The sequence below is a fragment of the Anomaloglossus baeobatrachus genome, chromosome 5 (genome assembly GCF_048569485.1).
Source record: "Anomaloglossus baeobatrachus isolate aAnoBae1 chromosome 5, aAnoBae1.hap1, whole genome shotgun sequence".
Lineage (NCBI taxonomy): Eukaryota > Metazoa > Chordata > Amphibia > Anura > Aromobatidae > Anomaloglossus > Anomaloglossus baeobatrachus.
The window spans coordinates 468,185,677-468,206,828 of NC_134357.1; the positions used below are offsets into that span (position 1 = coordinate 468,185,677).

The window sequence follows — 21,152 nt, forward strand, 5'->3', positions numbered from 1 at the left end:
CAGTCCCAGCCGCGCCGCAGTGATAATGGCAGCGGCGGTCAGCGCGGCAGTCCCCATACACTAACACACTCAGCGACGCTGCAGTGTGTAATGGCACAAACGCAGTCAGCGCCGCGGTCCCCGGTGCACTAGCACACCCAGCAATGCTGGAGTGTTGCTGTGCGCGGTCCCCACGGGGACACAGAGTACCTCAAAGTAGCAGGGCCATGTCCCTGAACGATACTCGGCTCCTATCCAGCAGAGTCCTCAGGAGCTGTGGATGGAGCACGGTCTCATGTGCCTGGAGACCGATAGGATCCCACTTCACCCAGAGCCCTAAGGGGGATGGGGAAGGAAAACAGCATGTGGGCTCCAGCCTCCGTACCCGCAATGGATACCTCAACCTTAACAACACCGCCGACAAGAGTGGGGTGAGAAGGGAGCATGCTGGGGGCCCTGTTATGGGCCCTCTTTTCTTCCATCCGACATAGTCAGCAGCTGCTGCTGACTAAGCTGTGGAGCTATGCGTGCATGTCTGCCTCCTTCGCACAAAGCAAAAAACTGAGGAGCCCGTGGGAGCACGGGGGGTGTATACGCAGAAGGGGAGGGGCTTTACACTTTTAGTGTAATACTTTGTGCGGCCTCCGGAGGCATAGCCTATACACCCAATTGTCTGGGTCTCCCAATGGAGCGCCAAAGAAATAATGAAATAACCCCCTTGTTCACCTGATCTGAACCCCATAGAGAACCTGTGGTCCCTCATAAAATGTAAGATCTACAGGGAGGGAAAACAGTACACCTCTCGGAACAGTGTCTGGGAGGCTGTGGTGGCTGCTGCACACAATGTTGATCGTAAACAGATCAAGCAACTGACAAAATCTATGGATGGTAGGCTGTTGAGTGTCATCATAAAGAAAGGTGGTTATATTGGTCACTCATTTTTTGGGGTTTTGTTTTTGCATGTCAGAAATGTTTATTTCTAAATTTTGTGCAGTTATATTGGTTTACCTGGTGAAAATAAACAAGTGAGATGGGAATATATTTGTTTTTTATTAAGTTGCCTAATAAGTCTGCACTGGAATAGTTACCTGCACAAACAGATATCCTCCTAAGATAGCCAAATCTAAAAAAAAAAAAAAACCCACTCCAACTTCCAAAAATATTAAGCTTTGATATTTATGAGTATTTTGGGTTGATTGAGAACATAGTTGTTGATCAATAATGAAAAAAATCCTCTAAAATACAACTTGCCTAATAATTCTGCACACGGTGTATGTTACCTGAAGATGAGATATGTAACTCAGACTCACACAAGGCTCAACTTTTCCAAATTTCTTTATTGAACATGGAAACAGAAATATTGAACAAAGCGACGAAAAGTGGAGTACTGCTCGGCTCTGGACATCCGGCTAGTCATCGTATGAGCTGCTCCACCGTTATACGATGTTACAGATTAATTGTGAAAAAAAGGCACTGACCTAAGAAGACCACTGGGCACACATGTAAACTGCCCTGACACACAGCTATCTGAAGGTCTTTATATGCTGTTGCTGCAAAAATCAGATTCATAATAGTTCTAGAAATGGAAAAATGTCAGGGCAACGGCTCATAAGACCTGGTGATGTTTTGCCAACAGCTCTCGGATGGTAACCCTACCCACGTACATTAGGAGAGTCACACTATATTGCAAAATCTGCTATTATGTAACTTATTGAACAAATATAACTATTATTGCTACTGGAGCGTTTCCCAGATTGATCCCAACGTGCGATATCCGACTCACAGTGAACAGGACCCTTCCAGTCTTCTGTAGATCACTGGGCTATGAAATCTTCTGCAGCAGTCTGATAGATTATTGCACTCGATTCGTCACATTTTTCAAGATCTCTGCTTGCTAACAGTGATTGACTATTTTTTAACAGAAAAGCCCGTCCTGACCACTTCTCCCAGCTGATACAATGCATCAATATAGGAAATCACTGGATTCCAGAACAACTCACTTTACCTATGTTAATATATGTATCAGCAAAGACCTTCAGAACAAAAGATTGTCCAGATTGGATACAACTGTAACAAACACTCAGCTGTGAGCAATGCTCCAGCCTAAAACAAGTAGTTATTCAGCCTTTGGATCTAAACCATAACGATCCTACAGCAATTGGAGACCTTGAGAACAGTGAGGAGCTGAGGCACAAGGATCCCTAAAGTTATAGAATTTCTCATAATATGAAACGTAATGATGGAGGCCAATGTAAACAGGTGAGGATATGATGACTATTAGGGCTCATGCAAACATCCATGAAACTCTGTGCGAGCACAGCCCGCGGTGCAAGTACTCTCCACCAGTTTCTTCAAAAGCATCATAGGTATATATGAGGCTGTCGAATTCGGGTCGGGAAACCCGCGGACATTGCAGTCCATGTTAGGACAGATTCCCAGACGTCTGCATGAGCAGTCAGGTGACAAACAATAAACAGAGGCAGTGAGCCACGTGGCCAGAAACTGCAGTTTTGTAGTATTATTGTGGGGCTTGATGCACCATCACTACAGGTATGGGCTCATGATAGTCCACATCGGTAATGACGTGCGTGCGTGTGTGTGCGCGCGCGCGCGCAGCACATAAGTCAGTAATCTTGACTGTAGTCTGTCTGGATCTAATCTGTCACCTATCTCCCCCAGGCTTATCCTTCATTCCTGTCTGATCTTTGTAACTTCTTAAGATGAATTTTTATGTTCAATAAAAAGAAACTGAAGAACAAAACAACTCTCATGTCCGGAGCTGCCGTCCCACTGCCTGCAGAATGAGGGACCGTGCATATCTGAGGTCCCATCACAGCAGCACTCATTAGCTCTTCGTGGGATGAATGACAGGACTGCGGCCTAGTCCTGATCGCCAGGGCACAGGGTGCCCCCAAACTTTGGTAATGTTCACATTTTTCTTTCCCTCAAACGACCTTTCCTAAAATCACCTGTGTGTGGATGCCACAAGCATCTACCTGCTCTATTTCCTGCAGCCCTGCCACCTGTATGCCAATGATACTGCCGTCCTCTGTCTGTACCGGGAGGACGTGATACTCAGACAGTGCATCAATCTCCTCTGAACCACTAATTAGGAAGTGGACTTCAGCGTCCTCTTCTGCAGGGACGACCTGCCAGGAAAACGTCTCATTCTGTGGCTCCGGGCTCCTCTCATTGTCCAGCAGATTCGATTTATTGTTCTGAAATTAGAAAGATTAACAATGTTCTTTACAATCCTAGGCACATGTACTGAATGAGGACTAACTTTTCATAACCCATGATGATACAGAGCCTAGAAGGTCTCAGTGTACGCCACCTCTGATAGTCATCATTATCAGATGGGCAACTTCTTCCTCTTTTTTTTTTTAGCCGTTGGCACGTGCTACTTCCGGAAAATCTATCATTTACACTCAGCTTTGGGGATATGATAATTCCTTTTAATTACCCATTTGGATTTAATGATGGTGCATATCATCTGCATCAAAATATCATCATGCCTAATTAATATTTCCCGTGGCAACTTAGCAGATGTGTCCACCAAAAACTTATTTAGGACTGCTCTTATGTAATTAAATATCAAAATGTAATATACAGGTTAAGATGCCCCTAGTGCATGGTGTATACTGAAGAGACTGCGAGAACTCTAAAAGTGAGGCTCAATGATCATCATCCAGGGCATGATGCTTAAACAGAAAAAAAAAAAACATCAAAAGGGAGTGTTAGGAAATTCTTCTTGGAACAGACACGTAGGCCCCGATTCATCAAGAGTTCCAGATGAGGACTCTCCTCCAGACGTGTTGAATATGCCATATGTATAATTGTGACGTCTCATTCGTGTAACAAAGTACATCTTGTAGTTAACGTATTTAAGTACGAGATAGGATTGTCACTGGAATTTGGAGAACACTTTTTTTGCATATATATCTCATATATATATCTATCTATCGATCTCTCTAATAGAGATATATATATATATATATATATATATAGAGAGAGATATATAATATATATATATATATATATATATATATATATATATATATATATATATATATATATATATATATCTATCTATCTATCTATATATCTCTCTCTATTATATATATCTTATAAAATGAAAAATACAGTATAATATATTATATATATATATATATATATATATGTATATATATATATATATATATATATATATATATACTATATACACATTCATACATATATACATACACTGTATTTTTCATTTTATAAGATGCACCCCAAATTTAGAGATTTAAAAAATAACGGGTGGGAGGAGGGGGGGTGTCTGTCTAATATTCTGGTGGTGTCTTACCATGAAGATGGGGTGGGCATCAGTAGTAGTGGAGTGGGGGGATAAGGGCAGTGCTGGAGTAGGGCACTGCTGCGGGCTGTATGTGCTGGCTGCGGGCTGTGTGGCAGGTGTCACAGATGCTCTGTCGACGGTGTGGGCTTCAAAGAAATGGCGCCTGGAGTCGGCGCGTGCACAGACTGAGCTCTCAGCTCATTGACAAGCAGAGATCTCATCTACGCACGTACCACTTCCCTTAAGTTCGCTGTTGGGAGATCAATGGGCTGGAAGCGGCGCAAGCGCAGATGAGATCTTGACCCGAGAGCTTCATCTGCGCACGCGCCAATTCTGGGCGCCGTTATTTGATGCCCGCACCGCTGACAGAGCATCTCAGATGCTGCATCGCCTTGCTTCTCACAGCCCCCATTCTCCACCTGGTAAGCTACACTTGCATTATAAGACGCACCCCTCATTTTCCTCCCATATTTTTGGGAGAAAAAGTGCATTTTATAATCCGAAAAATACGGTATTTAATTTTTTTAAATAGCCGCATGCAATCTATCAGTCTTGATACTCACATTTCTCATCACCACTTTCCTCTTGACTCTGGGCACATTCGACTTTGCAGTCTTCTCTTTCTTATGGACCTTTAAGTGCTGTCGCAGCACAAATCTTTCATGAAACGTGGCGGGGCAGAAGCGACACTTCAAGGCATTCTCCATTTGAGAGTGCTGCTTGCGAATGTGAATTTCTGCAAAGTAGGTTAAAAGGTAAGGTGATAGCGCACAATGCAAATCTAGTGGTCAGAGCACTGGATGAACCCATGCGTTCTGCTAAATGCAGGATCATGTCGGTGTTCTCGCTGTATACAATATTCTGCTTTAATTACTAAATTTCCTGATAAATGATGAAGATACTCACTTAAGCCAACCTTCCCGGTCAGGACGGTGTCACACAGGGGGCAGTGAAGCTTGGGCAAGTCTTTTGTGTGTTTCCGCAGAACGTGCATTTCCATAGTGGACTTTTGGGTGAAAGTAATCTGACAGACAGAGCACGAGAATGGACGTTCACCTAAGGGGAACAAACAGTCATCTCTTGTGAAAAATGCACAATACAGGAAAGTCCCGGGAAGCCCTCACTCTCCTGACATCACAAAAGTTGGAATATCATCAAAGTGCATGAAGCATTAAGGACGATTGGAAGAAAACACCGATAAACTGCTACGGTTGTACCTTGTTGGAGGCGTTTTAACCTCACTTATGTCACTGACCTGTATGCGTCCTCTTGTGTCTAGTCAACTTGAAGGCATCTGTGGTGGCATAGCTGCACTGATCACAATGAAAAGGTCTGTAATCATTGTGTATTTGTATATGCGTGATCAGATCATCAGCCTACAAAAGGAGAGGATTTACATAATTACAATGGATATGCAAATTAACTCTTCAGAGAGGAAGAGGACTTGAACTCTAGTGCCACCTATTGGAAGTAGCAATCCTAGAAGTCAATATCGACCCTTTAATGAGCCTTGGGATCAAAGTCAAACCAGAATCTCTATATACAGACACATATTTCAGGGTATTGCCCCTCATTAGTGCAAAGCAGGAGATCTGATTTGGCTGCATGAGACGTTTATGACTGGGGTCTAAGGGATATCATTTCTCCTTGTGGAAAGTGACTTGCCAGTGTAAGGAGGCTTATTAGCCATGGAATGCTCCTCTTTGAAATTAAATATACAAAATGACCTCTTCAGAGAGAAAGAAGACGAACTCTAGTCTTACCTTTTGGAAGTAGCAATCCAAAAAGTCAATATCGACCCTTTCATAAGCCTTTCCATATCCAAACCAGATTCTCAATTTGCAGACACTGTGTTACAGGGTGTTGTCCCTCATCAGTACAAAGCATGAGATCCGATTTGGCTGGATGAGAAGCTTCTGACTAGAGTCTAAGAAGTAATGTTTCTCCATGTGGAGAGTAAAATAATTACGATGGAGTGATGCACTTATATTGCATCATGTTGGGGCACTGTATGTATATGCATGCCCTGGTACGTCATCTTTTCCTTAAGCATTATGATAGCTATTCTGGGTTCCAAAAGGAGTCCTAAGACAATTCTTCAGAGCAGAAAGCACAACGGGGAAGCCACTCTAAGACACCCAGTGGATACATAGCACTTTTCCCATTTTTAGTAAACGTGAGGCGGCAGGGGCAAAATGGTAAAATATCAGAAATCTCCAATATCTAATTCGTGATATATCGCACAAAAACATCTGGGGAATCTAACTCAATGACAAAGTCCTATCCTAAACATCAAGATCTAAGCCATAACTAGACAGATTCCAGCCACCACTCCTTTCTATACAATCCATTCTGAGAGTGTGCTTGTAAACCAAGTTACTCGCAATGCAAAATTACCCATAGGAAATAATGCAAGCTCAGACAACTCGTTCCATAACTTCTGTAATGTCCCATCCTGGTCCTCTATTGTGCTATTCCACACAAACACACACATATTATGCTCACCTTACCTTCTGTTCCATCACCAGCCTCCTGGTTCTTGCGGTTCGCCGGTACAGGATGTGCATTGGGGAACCATTGCGACCAATGCTGGAACTTCCGCTGCCAGAGCGCTGACGTCAAAGGCAGGAGCCGCTTGCCTCTGATTGGTCAGTGCGCTGCCTTTGAGAAGCGTCTGACAGCGGAAGTTCCTTCATCGTCGCAATGGTTACCTGATACACATCCTGTACCGGCGAACTACAAGAACCGGCGATAGAACGGAAGGTAAGGCGAGCATAGAGTGTGAGTGTGTGTGTGTGTGTGTGTGTGTGTGTGTGTGTGTGTGTGTGCGCGGACTGTAAGAGCGGGTCAGAGCGCGGTGGAATTACGGAACCGGAAGTGTGTGCGGTGAGTATTTGCTCGTACAGCAAATCTTGCTCATAAGCGGAGTTACAAATTTGCAGAAAGCTTTGCTCTTCTAGAAAAATACTCGCAAACTGGGTTACTCGTTAACCGAGGTTTCACTGTACATACATACACAAGAAGTGAATAAAACTAAAACCACTACTCACCTGCGTGGTCTCGTGTTCACAGAAGGGGCACTTGAACAGGTTTTCTGTTTTATGTGACTTTTTATGTTTTGCAAGCTCCAAACCAGTGGAGTATGATTTGTCGCAATCTTTACATCGGTGAAGTTTCACCTCTGTCAGGAATAAAATGAGAACAGCTTTGATATCATCACTTTGATAACAGCAATGTCTTCTAAATATGGCTGCCCATACACAGAGCGCACTGCAGAATTACTGAGTCTTCTACAGGAACAGGGCATGGCTTTTATTGTGATGCGACCAACAAAAGCATTGAAAAATTGGAGTAATTATAGGAAAACTGTGCAACACCATTGTGTATGGATGCGCTACGTGAAATTTAATTCAGATTTGATATCAAAATCTACTGGACTAAAAATTTATTCTTAATCTCAACTTACAACAATATCTGGGGTCAGTGAATTTTAAATCAGCAGAAATTTGTGTTGGATCAATAAATTGCCAAGACTCTGACTTACCGATCTGATCTTCAGGGTTAATAAGTTGAAGCCTCCTTCTCTTTGTCTGCGCTGAGGGAAGAACGGCTGTTACCGGAGAAGCAATGGTGGGGTTTTCAGGCTGTATAAAAGTCAAAAGAGAGATTAATAAAGCTGCAATGTATTCCATGATCACTTCTCTTATGCTAGTAGATAATTGCAATTGTGCCGGAATACCACGACAAGGTAAATCTCTTATTATTTGGGAACCTAACCATAAATACCTCTCTATGTGCGACTAAAAATCTGCAGGTCTGGGCAGATAGGCTCCTGGCTATATAGAGTGGTGAACAGAGCATAGCACACAGGTGAGGTTCCCAGAAACTACTTTGTCGTGGTATTCGGGCATAATATCATTGATCAATACATTAGCTAAATATCTCTTCTATTTCAAATATCCTTAGCAATTATGCAATTTTCATTTTTCATGTTTTCCAGTTAGCCAAATGTATTTTTCATTGTTCTAATATTCCTTTAGCAGTTATGCCTTACCCATATTTCCTAATAATATAGTGTTTAGTGTGCAGCTTTTTCACTTTACTATAGTTATGTGTTTTTTAAGCTAGCACCTAGTTCACACACATATTGTCCAGTCTTTTCTCATTTGTTTACACCATAAACACCTCCCAAAACCCTAATAGACTTCACTAAAAGGGTTGTTCACCTTTGGGGACTTTACTAAAATGCATGTATTTGGGGCCATCTCTGTAGTGGGAAAGTCTTCACTGAATACAACAGATTTTACCTTAGCATTGAGAATTTTGATAATGACTGATCAATTCTGGCAGAGAAAGAAGCAGATTTCTTTTATGAGACATATTACAAAGTTGCTTATTTTCATGTGTAGTATGGATTTATGGAATAAAAATTAAAAACGACGATTAAGTTTGAAGACATATCTCGTGACGCCTGTTCAGCGCTCATAAACATACCTGCTCGGTCAGTATTGACTGATCCAGGGTGCCGTTCACAGCAAAAACTATAGACCCAGAGGAGGAGTGCTGCTCCATTAGTGGCTGCAGAACATCCTCCAGATCTTGCAGTTCATACACCTGAGCATGAAGCTCTGCAGCGTCCATCTGCTCAGTGCTCTGCACCACCAATGCCTGCACGATGCTTCCGTCCTCCGCCTGCATGGGGATGCTGTGCAGCTCCGTCACAGTGTGAGGCTGCTCGTTCCCATCAAGACTGACAAACATCTGCGTCTCCTCGCTGCCGGGGAGAATTTTCCATGTTAAGCAATTTTCTTTGGCTCCGATCTCTGCATCTTGCTCATCCATACCGGCCGTACCACCCTAGTGGAAAAAACAAAATTAGAAATGCACCAAGAAAAGAAAAAAACACAACAAAGAAGGGAATTTTGTTTACTTACCGTAAATTCCTTTTCTTCTAGCTCCTATTGGGAGACCCAGACAATTGGGTGTATAGCTTCTGCCTCCGGAGGCCACACAAAGTATTACACTTTAAAAAGTGTAACCTCTCCCCTCTGCTATACACCCTCCCGTGCATCACGGGCTCATCAGTTTTGTTGCCAAAGCAGGAAGGAGGAAACTTATAAATTGGTCTAAGGTAAATTCAATCCGAAGGATGTTCGGAGAACTGAAAGCATGAACCAAAAGAACAATTCAACATGAACAACATGTGTACACAAAAGAACAACAGCCCGAAGGGAATAGGGGCGGGTGCTGGGTCTCCCAATAGGAGCTAGAAGAAAAGGAATTTACGGTAAGTAAACAAAATTCCCTTCTTTGTCGCTCCATTGGGAGACCCAGACAATTGGGATGTCCAAAAGCAATCCCTGGGTGGGTAAAAGAATACCTCGATAAAAAGAGCCGAAAAACGGCCCCCTCTTACAGGTGGGCAACTGCCGCCTGAAGGAGTCGCCTACCTAGGCTGGCGTCTGCCGAATCATCGGCCTGCACCTGATAGTGTTTCATGAAAGTGTGCAGACTCGACCAGGTAGCCGCCTGACACACCTGCCGAGCCGTAGCCTGGTGTCGCAATGCCCAGGACACCGACGGCTCTGGTAGAATGGGCCTTCAGCCCTGCGGGAATCGGAAGCCTAAAAGAACGGTAGGCTTCAAGAATCGGTTCCTTGATCCACCGAGCCAAGGTTGACTTGAAAACCTGAAATCCCTTACTCTGGCCCGCGATAAGGACAAGAGCGCATCAGACCGGCGCAGGGGCGCCGTGCGAGAAATGTAGAGCCGGAGTGCTCTCACCAGATCTAATAAATGCAAATCCTTTTCACATTGGTGAACTGGATGCGGACCCAAAGAGGGGGAGACGATATCCTGATTGAGATGAAACGGGGATACCTTAGGGAGAAAGTCCGGACCGGACGTAGAACCACCCTATCCTGGTGAAACACCAGGAAGGGGGCTTTGCATGACAGCGCTGCTAGCTGAGACACTCTTCTGAGTGATGTGACTGCCACTAGGAAGGCCACCCTTTGCGAAAGGCGAGATAGAGAGATCCCGCATCGGCTCGAAAACTGGCTTCTGAAGAGCCGTCAGCACCCTGTTAAGATCCGAGGGTGTTAACGGACGCTTGTGAGGTGGGACCGGAAAGCGCCGATACTTGTCCCTTGAGAGAGCCGAGAGACAAGCCCTTGTCCATTCCGGATTGAAGGAAAGAAAGAAAAGTGGGCAAGGCAAACGGCCAGGGAGTAAAACCCTGATTAGAGCACCAGGATAAGAAGATCCTCCAAGTCCTGTGATAGATCTTGGCGGACGTTGGTTTCCTGGCCTGTCTCATGGTGGCAATGACATCTGGAGATATCCCTGATGACGCTAGGAGCCAGGACTCAATGGCCACACAGTCAGGTTTAGAGCCGCAGAATTCAGAAGGAAATATGGCCCTTGAGGCAGCAAGTCTGGTCGGTCTGGGAGTGACCACGGTTGACCCACCGTGAGGTGCCACAGATCCGGGTACCACGATCACCTCGGCCAGTCTGGAGCGACGAGGATGGCGCGGCGACAGTCTGACCTGATCTTGCGTAACACTCTGGGCAGTAGTGCCAGAGGAGGAAAAACATAAGGCAGTCGAAACTGCGACCAGTCGTGAACTAGCGCGTCTGCCGCCAGAGCTCTGTGATCCTTGGACCAAGCCATGAATGCCGGGACTTTGTTGTTCTGCCGAGACGCCATTAGATCGACGTCCGGCGTTCCCCGGCGGCAACAGATCTCTAGAAACACGTCCGGGTGAAGAGACCATTCCCCTGCGTCCATGCCCTGGCGACTGAGAAAATCTGCTTCCCAGTTTTCTACGCCCGGGATGTGAACTGCGGAGATGGTGGAGGCTGTGGCTTCCGCCCACAGCCGAATCCGCCGAACTGCTCGGAAGGCTTGACGACTGCGCGTGTGCCGCCCTGGTGGTTGATGTACGCAACCGTCGTGGCGTTGTCCGACTGAATTCGGATCTGCCTGCCCTCCAGCCACCGCTGGAACACCTTTAGGGCTAGATCCACTGCCCTTATCTCCAGAACATTGATCTGAAGGGAGGACTCTGTCGGAGTCCAGGTTCCCTGAGTCGAGTGGTGGAGGAAGACCGCTCCCCACCCTGACAGACTCGCGTCCGTCGTGACCACAGCCTCAGCTGGGGGCTGGAAGGATTTTCCCTCCGCCCAGGAAGTGGAAAGAAGACACCACTGAAGAGAGGTTTTGCTGCAAGGGAAGAGAGACGTTCTTGTCTAGGGACGTCGACCTCCTGTCCCATTTGCGGTGTCCGATAGAATCGGACGCAGACGAAACTGCGCAAGGGAACTGCCTCCCTTGCTGCCACCATCTTCCTTAGAAATTGCATGAGGCGCCTCAAGGGGTGACTGGGCCCGAAGGAGAGATTGCACCCCTGTCTGTAGTGAACGCTGACTATGCAGCGGAAGCTTCACTATCGCTGAGAGAGTATGAAACTCCATCCCAAGGCAAGTCAGTGATTGGGTCGGTGTCAGTTTTGACCTTGGAAATTTGATGATCCACCCGAACCCCTGGAGGGTCTCCAGAGCAATGGTCAGGTTGAGTTGACATGCCACCCAGGAGGGTGTCTTGACTAGAAGATCGTCTAGGTAAGTGATCACCGAGTGGCCCTGTAGGACCGCCACCACTGCTGCCATGACCTTGGTGAAGATCCGTGGGGCTGTCGCCAGGCCGAATGGCAGAGCCACGAACTGAAGTGTTCGTCCCTGATGGCGAAACGCAGAAAGCGTTGAAGCTCGGGTGCGATCGGCACATGGAGATAAGCATCCTTGATGTCAATTGATGCTAGGAAGTCTCCTTGTGACATCGAGGCTTCAGAGTGTTCACCGCCTGAAAAAGTGCATCGGCTCGCTCGGGGGGCGGAGATGTTTTGAAGAAAATAGTCGGAGGACGAGAGCAGAGCTCTATCCTGTAACTTTGAGACAGAATGTCTCTCACCCATCGGTCTTGGACATGTGGCCACCAGGCGTCGCAAAAGCGGGAGAGCCTGCCACCGACCGAGGACGCGGTCTTGGTGAGGCCGAAGACATGAGGAAGCCGCCTTGTGACTTAGACCGCCATGCAGAGGAGTTCCTCTAGCCCTCCTCTGACCTGTTGGACGTGGAGGAACGGAACTTTGCTGAGGACCGAAATGACCGAAACCCTTGGACTGGGGCAAGGACGATACCTTTCCCTTGGACTGTCTAGTAACTTCATCCAATTGCTCGCCAAACAAACGGTCGCCAGAAAATGGCAAACCGGTTAAGAACTTCTTGGAAGCAGAGCCTGCCTTCCATTCACGTAGCCACATGGCCCTGCAGACTGCCACCGAATTGGTGGATGCTACCGCTGTACGGCTCGCAGAGTCCAGGAACGGCGTTCATGGCGTAGAACGAAAAAACCTACGCCTGAGAAGTGAAGGACACAACCTGCGGGGCAGAGGTATGTGCAACCGCAATAATCTCAGCCAGAGAAGTTGAGATAGCTTGGAGTGCCCTCACGGCTGCGAAGGCTGGAGCAAAAGATGCGACTATGGCATCATAGATGGATTTCATCATAAGCTTTATTTGCCTGTCAGTGGCATTCGTGAGAGATGGCATCTGCCACTAATACTACGGATCTAGCCGCCAGCCTAGAGACTGGAGAATCCACCCTGTGACACTGAGCCCAACCCTTAACAACGTCAGGGAGGAAAGGGTAACGCGTGTCAATAAGGCGCTTAGTAAGCGCTTGTCCGTAAAGTTCTGTGCTTCTGGACGGCCCCTCTGGAGTTAGAGTGATCGAAACACGCACTCCTGATGAAGTCGGGGAAGGTTCCCAGCGGGCCCGCTTAGCCTATCAGAGGCCGCGGTCCGTGACGGAGTTCTCACCGTGGGATCTGGGTGTTACCCCAGGAGCCCCTTGTTGTACCGACCCAGAGGGGCCCGGGAGCGATGAACTCACAGCTCCCTGGCCCTGTGTTATCGGTCTGGACTGCAAGGCTTCCAGTATCTTAGCAGACCCTCTGTCCATAGACTGAGTCCTGGAATGTGAAAGCTACTCAGAGATTTGCTGATTCCAACATGCAAACTCTGTCCCTGTCATCTGTGCAGTGGAAACCGGCGGTACCACCTGGCCGAGGGTCCCACCAGTGCCGGAGGCTCCGGCTGAGTGAGTGCTCTCGGGGCCAAGCATTGTACACAATGAGGGTATGTGGAACCTGCCTGTAATATAGCCGCACAAGAGGTACAGGTTGTAAAATAAGCCAGTGCCTTGGCACCCTTACTCTTTAAGAGCAGACAACAGCATGTCGTCCGCAGAGTATTCAGTGAGGGTATACAGCCAAAAACAAATAATGCTGCCGAACAGTGAGATCATATACCATATAAATAAAACATATATATATACACTGCGGCACCAAGGGGGGTCAGCACCTGAAAACTGGTGCCCCACAGTGCTCAGTGAGGGGGAAGGAGGATACCAACGTATGCTCCAGCCCTCCCTGCCGACGTCCAGTCGGCCGTCCCGTCGTTACCCCTGACTGGCAGGCCTGAGAACGGGAGTATATGGTACTAGGCCGCAAGAGCCGGGGACTAAATTTAAAAACGCGGCCTGCAAACATGGCGCGGTCGGCGCAGTAGTCCCAGTCTCACAAACCACTCAGCAACCGCTGCGGCATTTGTAACACAGATGCTGCATGCACCGTCCCTCATGGGACACAGAGTACCTTATGATGCAGGGCTCTGTCCCTGATGATGTCCAGTCTCTGTCCGTCAGAATCCCCCAGGGGCTGCGGATGGAGCCCGGTCCCAGTGCATGGCGACCGGTTAGGATCCCCCTCTCCCAGAGCAGTGGAGCAGATTCTGAGATCCTCCATCGGCAGAATTATAACAATGGCTGCCGGCGTTCTGGGGGGAGGAGAGAGCCGTGGGCGGAACCGCAAAAGTGCGGGAACCTGGTGGCCCATAGAGATCAGTGAGGGGGGCGGAGGACAGCGAAGTGTGCTCCAGCCCTCACTGTCGGCATCATACCGACCGTCCCGCCTTTCTCCCTGACTGGCAGGCTCAGGGGCGGGAGTTTAACACACTAGGCCGCAAAAGCCGGGGACTAAAGTATAAACCGCGGCCGACAAACAGGCACGGTCGGCGCGGTAGTCCCAGACAAAAAATCCACACCGCAGTCGCAGCTGCGTCTGAGGCCAAGGTGCTTCATGCGCCGTTCCAACGGGGACACAGAGTACGTGTAGATGCAGGGCCATGTCCCTGACGATACTCCGTCTCCTGTCCGGCAGATTCCCCCAGGGGCTGCGGAGGGAGCCCGATCCCAGTGGCTGGATGACCGGTTAGGATCCCACTTCCCCAGAGCCCCTAAGGGATGGGGAAGGAAAACGACATGTGGCTCCTGCCTGTGTACCCGCAATGGGTACCTCAACCTTAACAACACCGCCGACCTGAGTGGGGTGAGAAGGGAGCATGCCGGGGGCCCTGTTAGGGGCCCTCTTTTCTTCCATCCGATATAATCAGCAGCTGCTGACGACTAAAATGTGGAGCATTGTGTGCATGTGTGCCTCCTTCAACACAAAGCATAAAAACTGATGAGCCCGTGATGCACGGGAGGGTGTATAGCAGAGGGGAGGGGTTACACTTTTTAAAGTGTAATACTTTGTGTGGCCTCCGGAGGCAGAAGCTATACACCCAATTGTCTGGGTCTCCCAATGGAGCGACAAAGAAAACACACACACACACACACACACACACACACACACACACACACACACACACACACACACACACACACACACACACACACACACACACACACACACACGTCAATAGACTATGGGAATAAATCCTCGGTTTACAGCCTCACCTTCCGTTCCCTGGCCTTTCCAAGTTGGCTTTTCAGCTTGTTATTCCTGTGACTCTGCTGATGCTGCCGGAGGATGTAGCGCTCGTGGAAAGTCTCTGGGCAGAAGCGACACTTTATCGGAGTCTCCAGGTAAGAGTGTTGCTTGCGGATATGAATCTCTGCAGAAAGTGTTCACAATACTGACTTAGGGAATGTGCTCACGTTACATTTTTGCAGGAGACATTTCTCCATCTCTTGGCAGGAAAACCGGTGGAAAAAAAAAAAAAAAAGCGCGTTTTTGCTGCATTTTTTGGGTGCAAATTCCACCCCACTTATTATTAGCAAGAGTAAAATCTGCAGCAAAAACACTGAAAGAATTGACATGCTGCAGATTTAATTCTGCAAGTAAAAAATAAATAACCACAAGACTTATCAGGCGCTCTTTAACAATTTACATAACTTATACTCTTCTCCAAAAGCTCAGAGTATATACCCGGGATTCTTATCAAAACCCGTCCCATCAGAAAAGGGAACAAGACAGGGATGCCCAATATCCATTATCACCCCTTCTTTTTAGTCTAGCCATAGAACCACTGGTACATATCTTGTCAAACCCAAGCACTATTGCAGGTATCAAGATAAATAAAACAATACAAACAATAACAAATTTACGGGGGATTATCAACCTTCTTAAAAAGTATTTGGCTCTTTTTCAGGGTTAAAATCAATATTGACAAGGGTGAACTACTGCCCTTAACTGAAAGAGGAAAAAAGAGGAAAGCCTACCCTCCAAAATAGCCCTCTAGGAGGTATAGCCGTTGCATCCTTGTTCGTAACACACCATCGTCGCTATATTAAATTATCCTCTATTGAATAAAATTATTACTTCTTAAGGTGAAATTGCAAAATAAGTGCAATCGCACAATTGTTTTGAGGATATTTTATTCATAGTGTTCACCATATGGTAAATGTGATGAGTCAGTGTGATGCCTCAGACCAGATGAGTTCGTAGGCACCAAACATGAATACTTTTATCTAAGGGGTTAAAAAAGAAAAATTCTTAATTGTCCAAAAAAACAAAAAAAAAAAAACCCTGCGCTTTTGACATCATTTCCCGAGACCCGTAGCATTCTCATTTTTTGGAATCTGGGCCTCAGTGATGGCTTATTTTTTGCATCTTAAGCTGACGTTTTTAATGATACTTTTTTGTGTGGATGCTACGTTTTGATTGCCTGTTATTGCATTTTAAAAAATGTTGGCGTTTGGGATTTTTTTTTTTTTTAAATCGCCACACCGTTTACTGATCAGTTTAATTGATTTTCTATTTTGATATAGAAAAAAAAAACAAGAAAAAAAAAACCAAAAACGGCGATTTTTAATTATATTACCTGTTTTATTTTCTATGGGACAAATGGGGGGGTGATTTGAACTTTTTTTTTATTTTTCCATATTTTAAAATGTATTATTTTTTTTATTTATTTTGCTAGTCTCCCTAGGGGACTTTATGGATCCCCTGTCTGATTGCCTGTGCATTTCTGTTGATCAGAGCTGCACTGCCGCTTAGTCGGTTCTTACAGGAAGTAAGTCACGGTCACGTCAGGGGTCATCAGCTGACCTCGTGCTACCATGACAATCATCGGCTCCACGGGATCACGTTACAGGGCCTCAGATGGCGGGCAGCGGGGGAACGACGGCCATTTAAATTGCGCTGTCACATTTTGACAGTGTGATCTAAGTGACAAGCAGGTGTGGGTGGATCGCGGATCCACCCACGCGTATTAGCACCACATATCTGCTGTTCAAATCAGCAGACATGTGCGGGGATCACCGCCGGCTCACCACAGCAGCCGGCGGTGATTACCGCAACACAACATGATTGGTCGTGAAGGGGTTGAACTCACGGTCTCGAAGAATGATAATCTTCCTAGTGTTAGACATTATAATCTGGAATGTCTCACTCGCTATATCATAGATTGGATACACAATAGGCATACATACTGTGACTCTCCTCTCAAATCAGACTATGCTCACCCTCTTAATTTGTGAGCAATTTTTACACTCTCGTTTTACCTCTCCACCTCCTGCAATTAAGTGCTCAGTAGTTTTCAGGGATACAATATCAGCCTGGAAGTCGGTCCGGAAAAAAAAAAAAATATAGCCTTTCCTTTAGAATATGAAAGCATCTTCCTTTGTGGTATAATCCAGAGTTTCCCCAGGGTATGGAGAATAAACTCTATTCTGTGTGTCGTGGAGCTGGTATATATATAAGGTTTCTCACCTAATACATTCAATAGAATCGAGTGCGCTGAAAAATACCATCTACACCCTTCCACCTATTTCCAATATGAACAAATTAAACTCTCCATTATGACCAACTTAAGGGACATTACATCAGAATCTAAACAGAAGGAACTTGATACTATTCTTCTCCATCCAATGGGAACTCCTTTAATATCAGTGTTCTAAGCGAATGATGAAGCCTAGCTTATTGGGAGCACATCCCAAAACTGGAGATTACCAATGAACTATATCGATGTCCCTTCTAAGATAGGAGTGGGTTGGTCTACTTTCCGGAAAAATATCATCGAGTGCTGTAGAGAGACTCCGTTTACAATTATACATGGGGCTGGTAATGCTTTTAATATTCCTAAACTGAATACTAGTTTGGACAGGTTAATCGTAAGCCCCAAATGCCAATTGCAAAATTCGGAACTTTATTGTGGTATTTGGCTTTACCCCGACACTGCTTCTTTCTGGTGGTCAGCCTAGGATTTGGCAAAAACACTTTGGAGCTCTATGCGCCCCGTAGCGCCTCTAGGCAGCACTTCTGCATTACTGGGAATTCTCTGATATAGACAGTAATATAAGTAGAAGTAGTCCAAGACTTTTGCACACTTTTATTACAGTCGAAAAAGGTTGATCCTTAAATATTGGATAACATCCTCCACCCTCTGTATCTCAGAACCGATAACTCAACTTAAGCATTATATGGAGATTGAGCAGGTGACGTGCTCACAAATAAGGAAGCGCAGGCGGATAGACTTCCATTAAAATGGAAAACGTTTGTAGTAAAATATTGCGTTAAGGGAAAAAAAAAAAAAAAAAAAAAAAAGAAAATGGTGCAACCTTTTACCGCGAATGCATTGTACATTATGGAAGACCTAACAAATAATCTAAGTCAACTCCGAATTGGTAGCACAACTGTGAAAGAACATGAGTAACAAAATGAAAGAAATCCACACACTCTATTCTTCAGCTTTTAACAGAGACGGCTGTTATATTGGGAGAAACCGAAGATGGAAAGTGCAGTAAGATTAAGAAAAAAACAATAACAGTAAAATAACCTTTTTCCTGTTATTGTACGTTCTTAATCTTACTGCACTTTCCATCTTCGGTTTCTCCCAATTGCGGATAAAGGAGTTTCCAACAAAGCTTATCATAAATCTATTGTATTTAGAAGCTAGGTTTTCCCAGTATATCTACTGGATTAAAGATTATTATATTTTGATGGGAATGCTAAACCTATTGTTTACCGTTTAAAAATTTTCAATAAATAATAATAAAAAAAAAAAAAAAAGTACGAAACTTGAGCAGTCTCATTCACATTGCAGGGACTAGGAAATCCTGTAGGTTGTGACAAATCTGAGCAGAAAAAAAAAAAAAAAAAAAATAGAAATCACAAAAACCAGGCCCTTACTAATTAATAATGGAAAATAAAATATTCAAACACCAGATATATAATCCAAACCAAGGAGTCCAAATACAATAAATGTGGCCTTTGGCACATAGAGAAACCTATGCTATTGTTCTGTGTTATCAATATGGAGCCGCCCTTATATAAAGATGTACATTGTAATGTCAGATCAGTGATGAAACAAGTGCAGACATACGCCGACAGCTGGTGAAAGTACTTACGTACGTCATTTTTCCCAAACAGGGCAGCATTGCAGATGGGGCAGCGTTCTTTGGGTACGTTCTCTGTATGTTTCCTTAATATGTGCATCTTCAAACTGTTTCTCTGTGTAAATGTGGCCTGACAGAGGTTGCACAAGTATGGCTTCTCACCTGCAAGAAAAAGAGAATTTTGTTACTTACCGTAAATTCTTTTTCTTATGGTTCCGTATTGGGAGACCCAGACCATGGGTGTTTAGCTTCTGCCCCCGGAGGACACACAAAGTACTACACTTAAAAGTGTAGCTCCTCCCTCTGAGCTTATACACCCCCTGGTGAGCAGACCCAGCCAGTTTAGTGCAAAAGCTGAAGGAGAATAGCCACCCACAAGTAGAACAGAGCAAGAGCCGGAACAACCGGAGACTCTGTCCACGACAACAGCCGGTGATAACACGCGGAACAAGAAATTGCCAACAGGCAACAGGGAGGGTGCTGGGTCTCCCAATACGGAACCAAATTCTCTTTTTCTTTATCGTTCCTTTGGGAGACCCAGACCATGGGACGTTCCAAAGCAGTCCCTGGGTGGGAAATAAACAGAAAAAAAAGGTAAGACGTAGGCAGAACCTAACTAACTTCACAAATGGGCGACAGCCGCCTGAAGGATGCGTCTGCCCAAGCTCGCATCTGCCGAAGCATGAGCATGCACTTTGTAGTGCTTCGAAAAGGTGTGCAGGCTAGTCCAAGTGGCAGCCTGACAGACTTGTTGAGCCGTAGCCTGGTGCCTGAAAGCTCAAGAGGCACCGACAGCTCTGGTCGAATGTGCCTTGATCCCCAGCGGGGGAGGCACCTGAGTACTCTGGTAGGCGTCCGAAATGGTCGATCTAATCCAACGGGCTAAGGTCGGCTTAGAAGCAGAAAGGCCCTTGCGCCGACCTGTGGTTAGCACAAAAAGAGAAGTGCACCGCCTAAGTGCAGCGGTGCGAGACACATAGATCCGGAGAGCACGCACCAGATCCAGAGTATGCAGCGCTTTTTCAAAGCGATGAACAGGAGCCGGACAAAAGGAAGGTAGGGTAATGTCCTGGTTAAAGTGGAAAGGAGAGACCACCTTAGGAAGAAAGTCCGGAGTCGGACGGAGAACCACCTTGTCTTGATGGAAAACTAAAAAAGGTGACTCCGAAGAGAGCGCAGCCAAATCAGAGACTCTCCTGAGGGAAGTTATGGCCACTAGAAAGACCACTTTCTGTGAAAGACGATACAAAGAAACCTCCCTAAGAGGCTCAAAGGGGGGTTTCTGCAAAACCGTGAGAACCAAGTTAAGGTCCCAGGGATCCAAGGGCCGCCGGTAAGGCGGAATGATGTGAGATGCGCCTTGCATGAAGGTGCAGACCTGAGCCAGCCGAGCGAGACGCCGCTGGAACAGCACTGACAGAGCTGAGACTTGTCCCTTGAGAGAGTTGAGGGACAGTCCTAGCTGCAGACCGGACTGTAGAAAAAAGACAGAAGGGTCGGCAAGGAGAATGGCCAAGGAGGATGGTCGGTAGAGCGACACCAGGACAGGAAAATTTTCCAAGTCCTGTGATAGATCTTAGCGGAGGAAGACTTACGGGCCCGAGTCATAGTGGAGATGACTTCAGGAGGAATACCAGAAGCCGTCAAAATCCAGGACTCAAGAGCCACGCCGTCAATTTGAGAGCCGCAGAATTCGGGCGGAAAAACGGACCTTGCGAGAGTAGGTCTGGACGGTCTGGGAGATGCCACGGCATCTCTACGGACAGATGCAGCAGGTCTGGATACCAAGCTCGCCTGGGCCAGTCCGGTGCAATGAGGATGACTCGACGGCCCTCCATTCTGATCTTGCGCAGGACTCTGGGCAAGAGAGCTAGAGGGGGAAACACGTAGGACAGACGAAACTGGGACCAGTCTTGAACCAGAGCGTCCGCGGCGAATGCCTGAGGATCGTGGGAGCGAGCCACGTAAACAGGAACTTTGTTGTTGTGACGGGATGCCATTAGGTCCACGTCCGGAGTGCCCCATTTGCGGCAGATTGACTGAAACACTGCCGGGTGCAGGGACCACTCGCCACCGTCCACGGTTTGAC

The 21,152-nt window shown here is 46.3% G+C and overlaps 1 protein-coding gene across 2 annotated transcripts in view; it reads right to left on the reverse strand.

Moving 5' to 3' along the window:
- Nucleotides 1-1,296: 1,296 nt before the first annotated feature.
- The window catches only part of LOC142311842 (uncharacterized), a 54,070-nt gene continuing 34,214 nt past the window's right edge, over nt 1,297-21,152 (reverse strand). For both annotated transcript variants that reach the window (XM_075350618.1, XM_075350619.1), the window contains exons 7-15: nt 19,076-19,225; nt 15,182-15,339; nt 8,813-9,175; nt 7,863-7,962; nt 7,369-7,499; nt 5,574-5,694; nt 5,225-5,374; nt 4,882-5,054; nt 1,297-3,197 (exon numbers count right to left, since the gene is read on the reverse strand). In XM_075350618.1, coding sequence (XP_075206733.1) covers nt 2,925-3,197; nt 4,882-5,054; nt 5,225-5,374; nt 5,574-5,694; nt 7,369-7,499; nt 7,863-7,962; nt 8,813-9,175; nt 15,182-15,339; nt 19,076-19,225 — 1,619 coding nt within the window. In that variant the 3' untranslated portion in view covers nt 1,297-2,924. The remainder of the gene's footprint in view (nt 3,198-4,881; nt 5,055-5,224; nt 5,375-5,573; nt 5,695-7,368; nt 7,500-7,862; nt 7,963-8,812; nt 9,176-15,181; nt 15,340-19,075; nt 19,226-21,152) is intronic.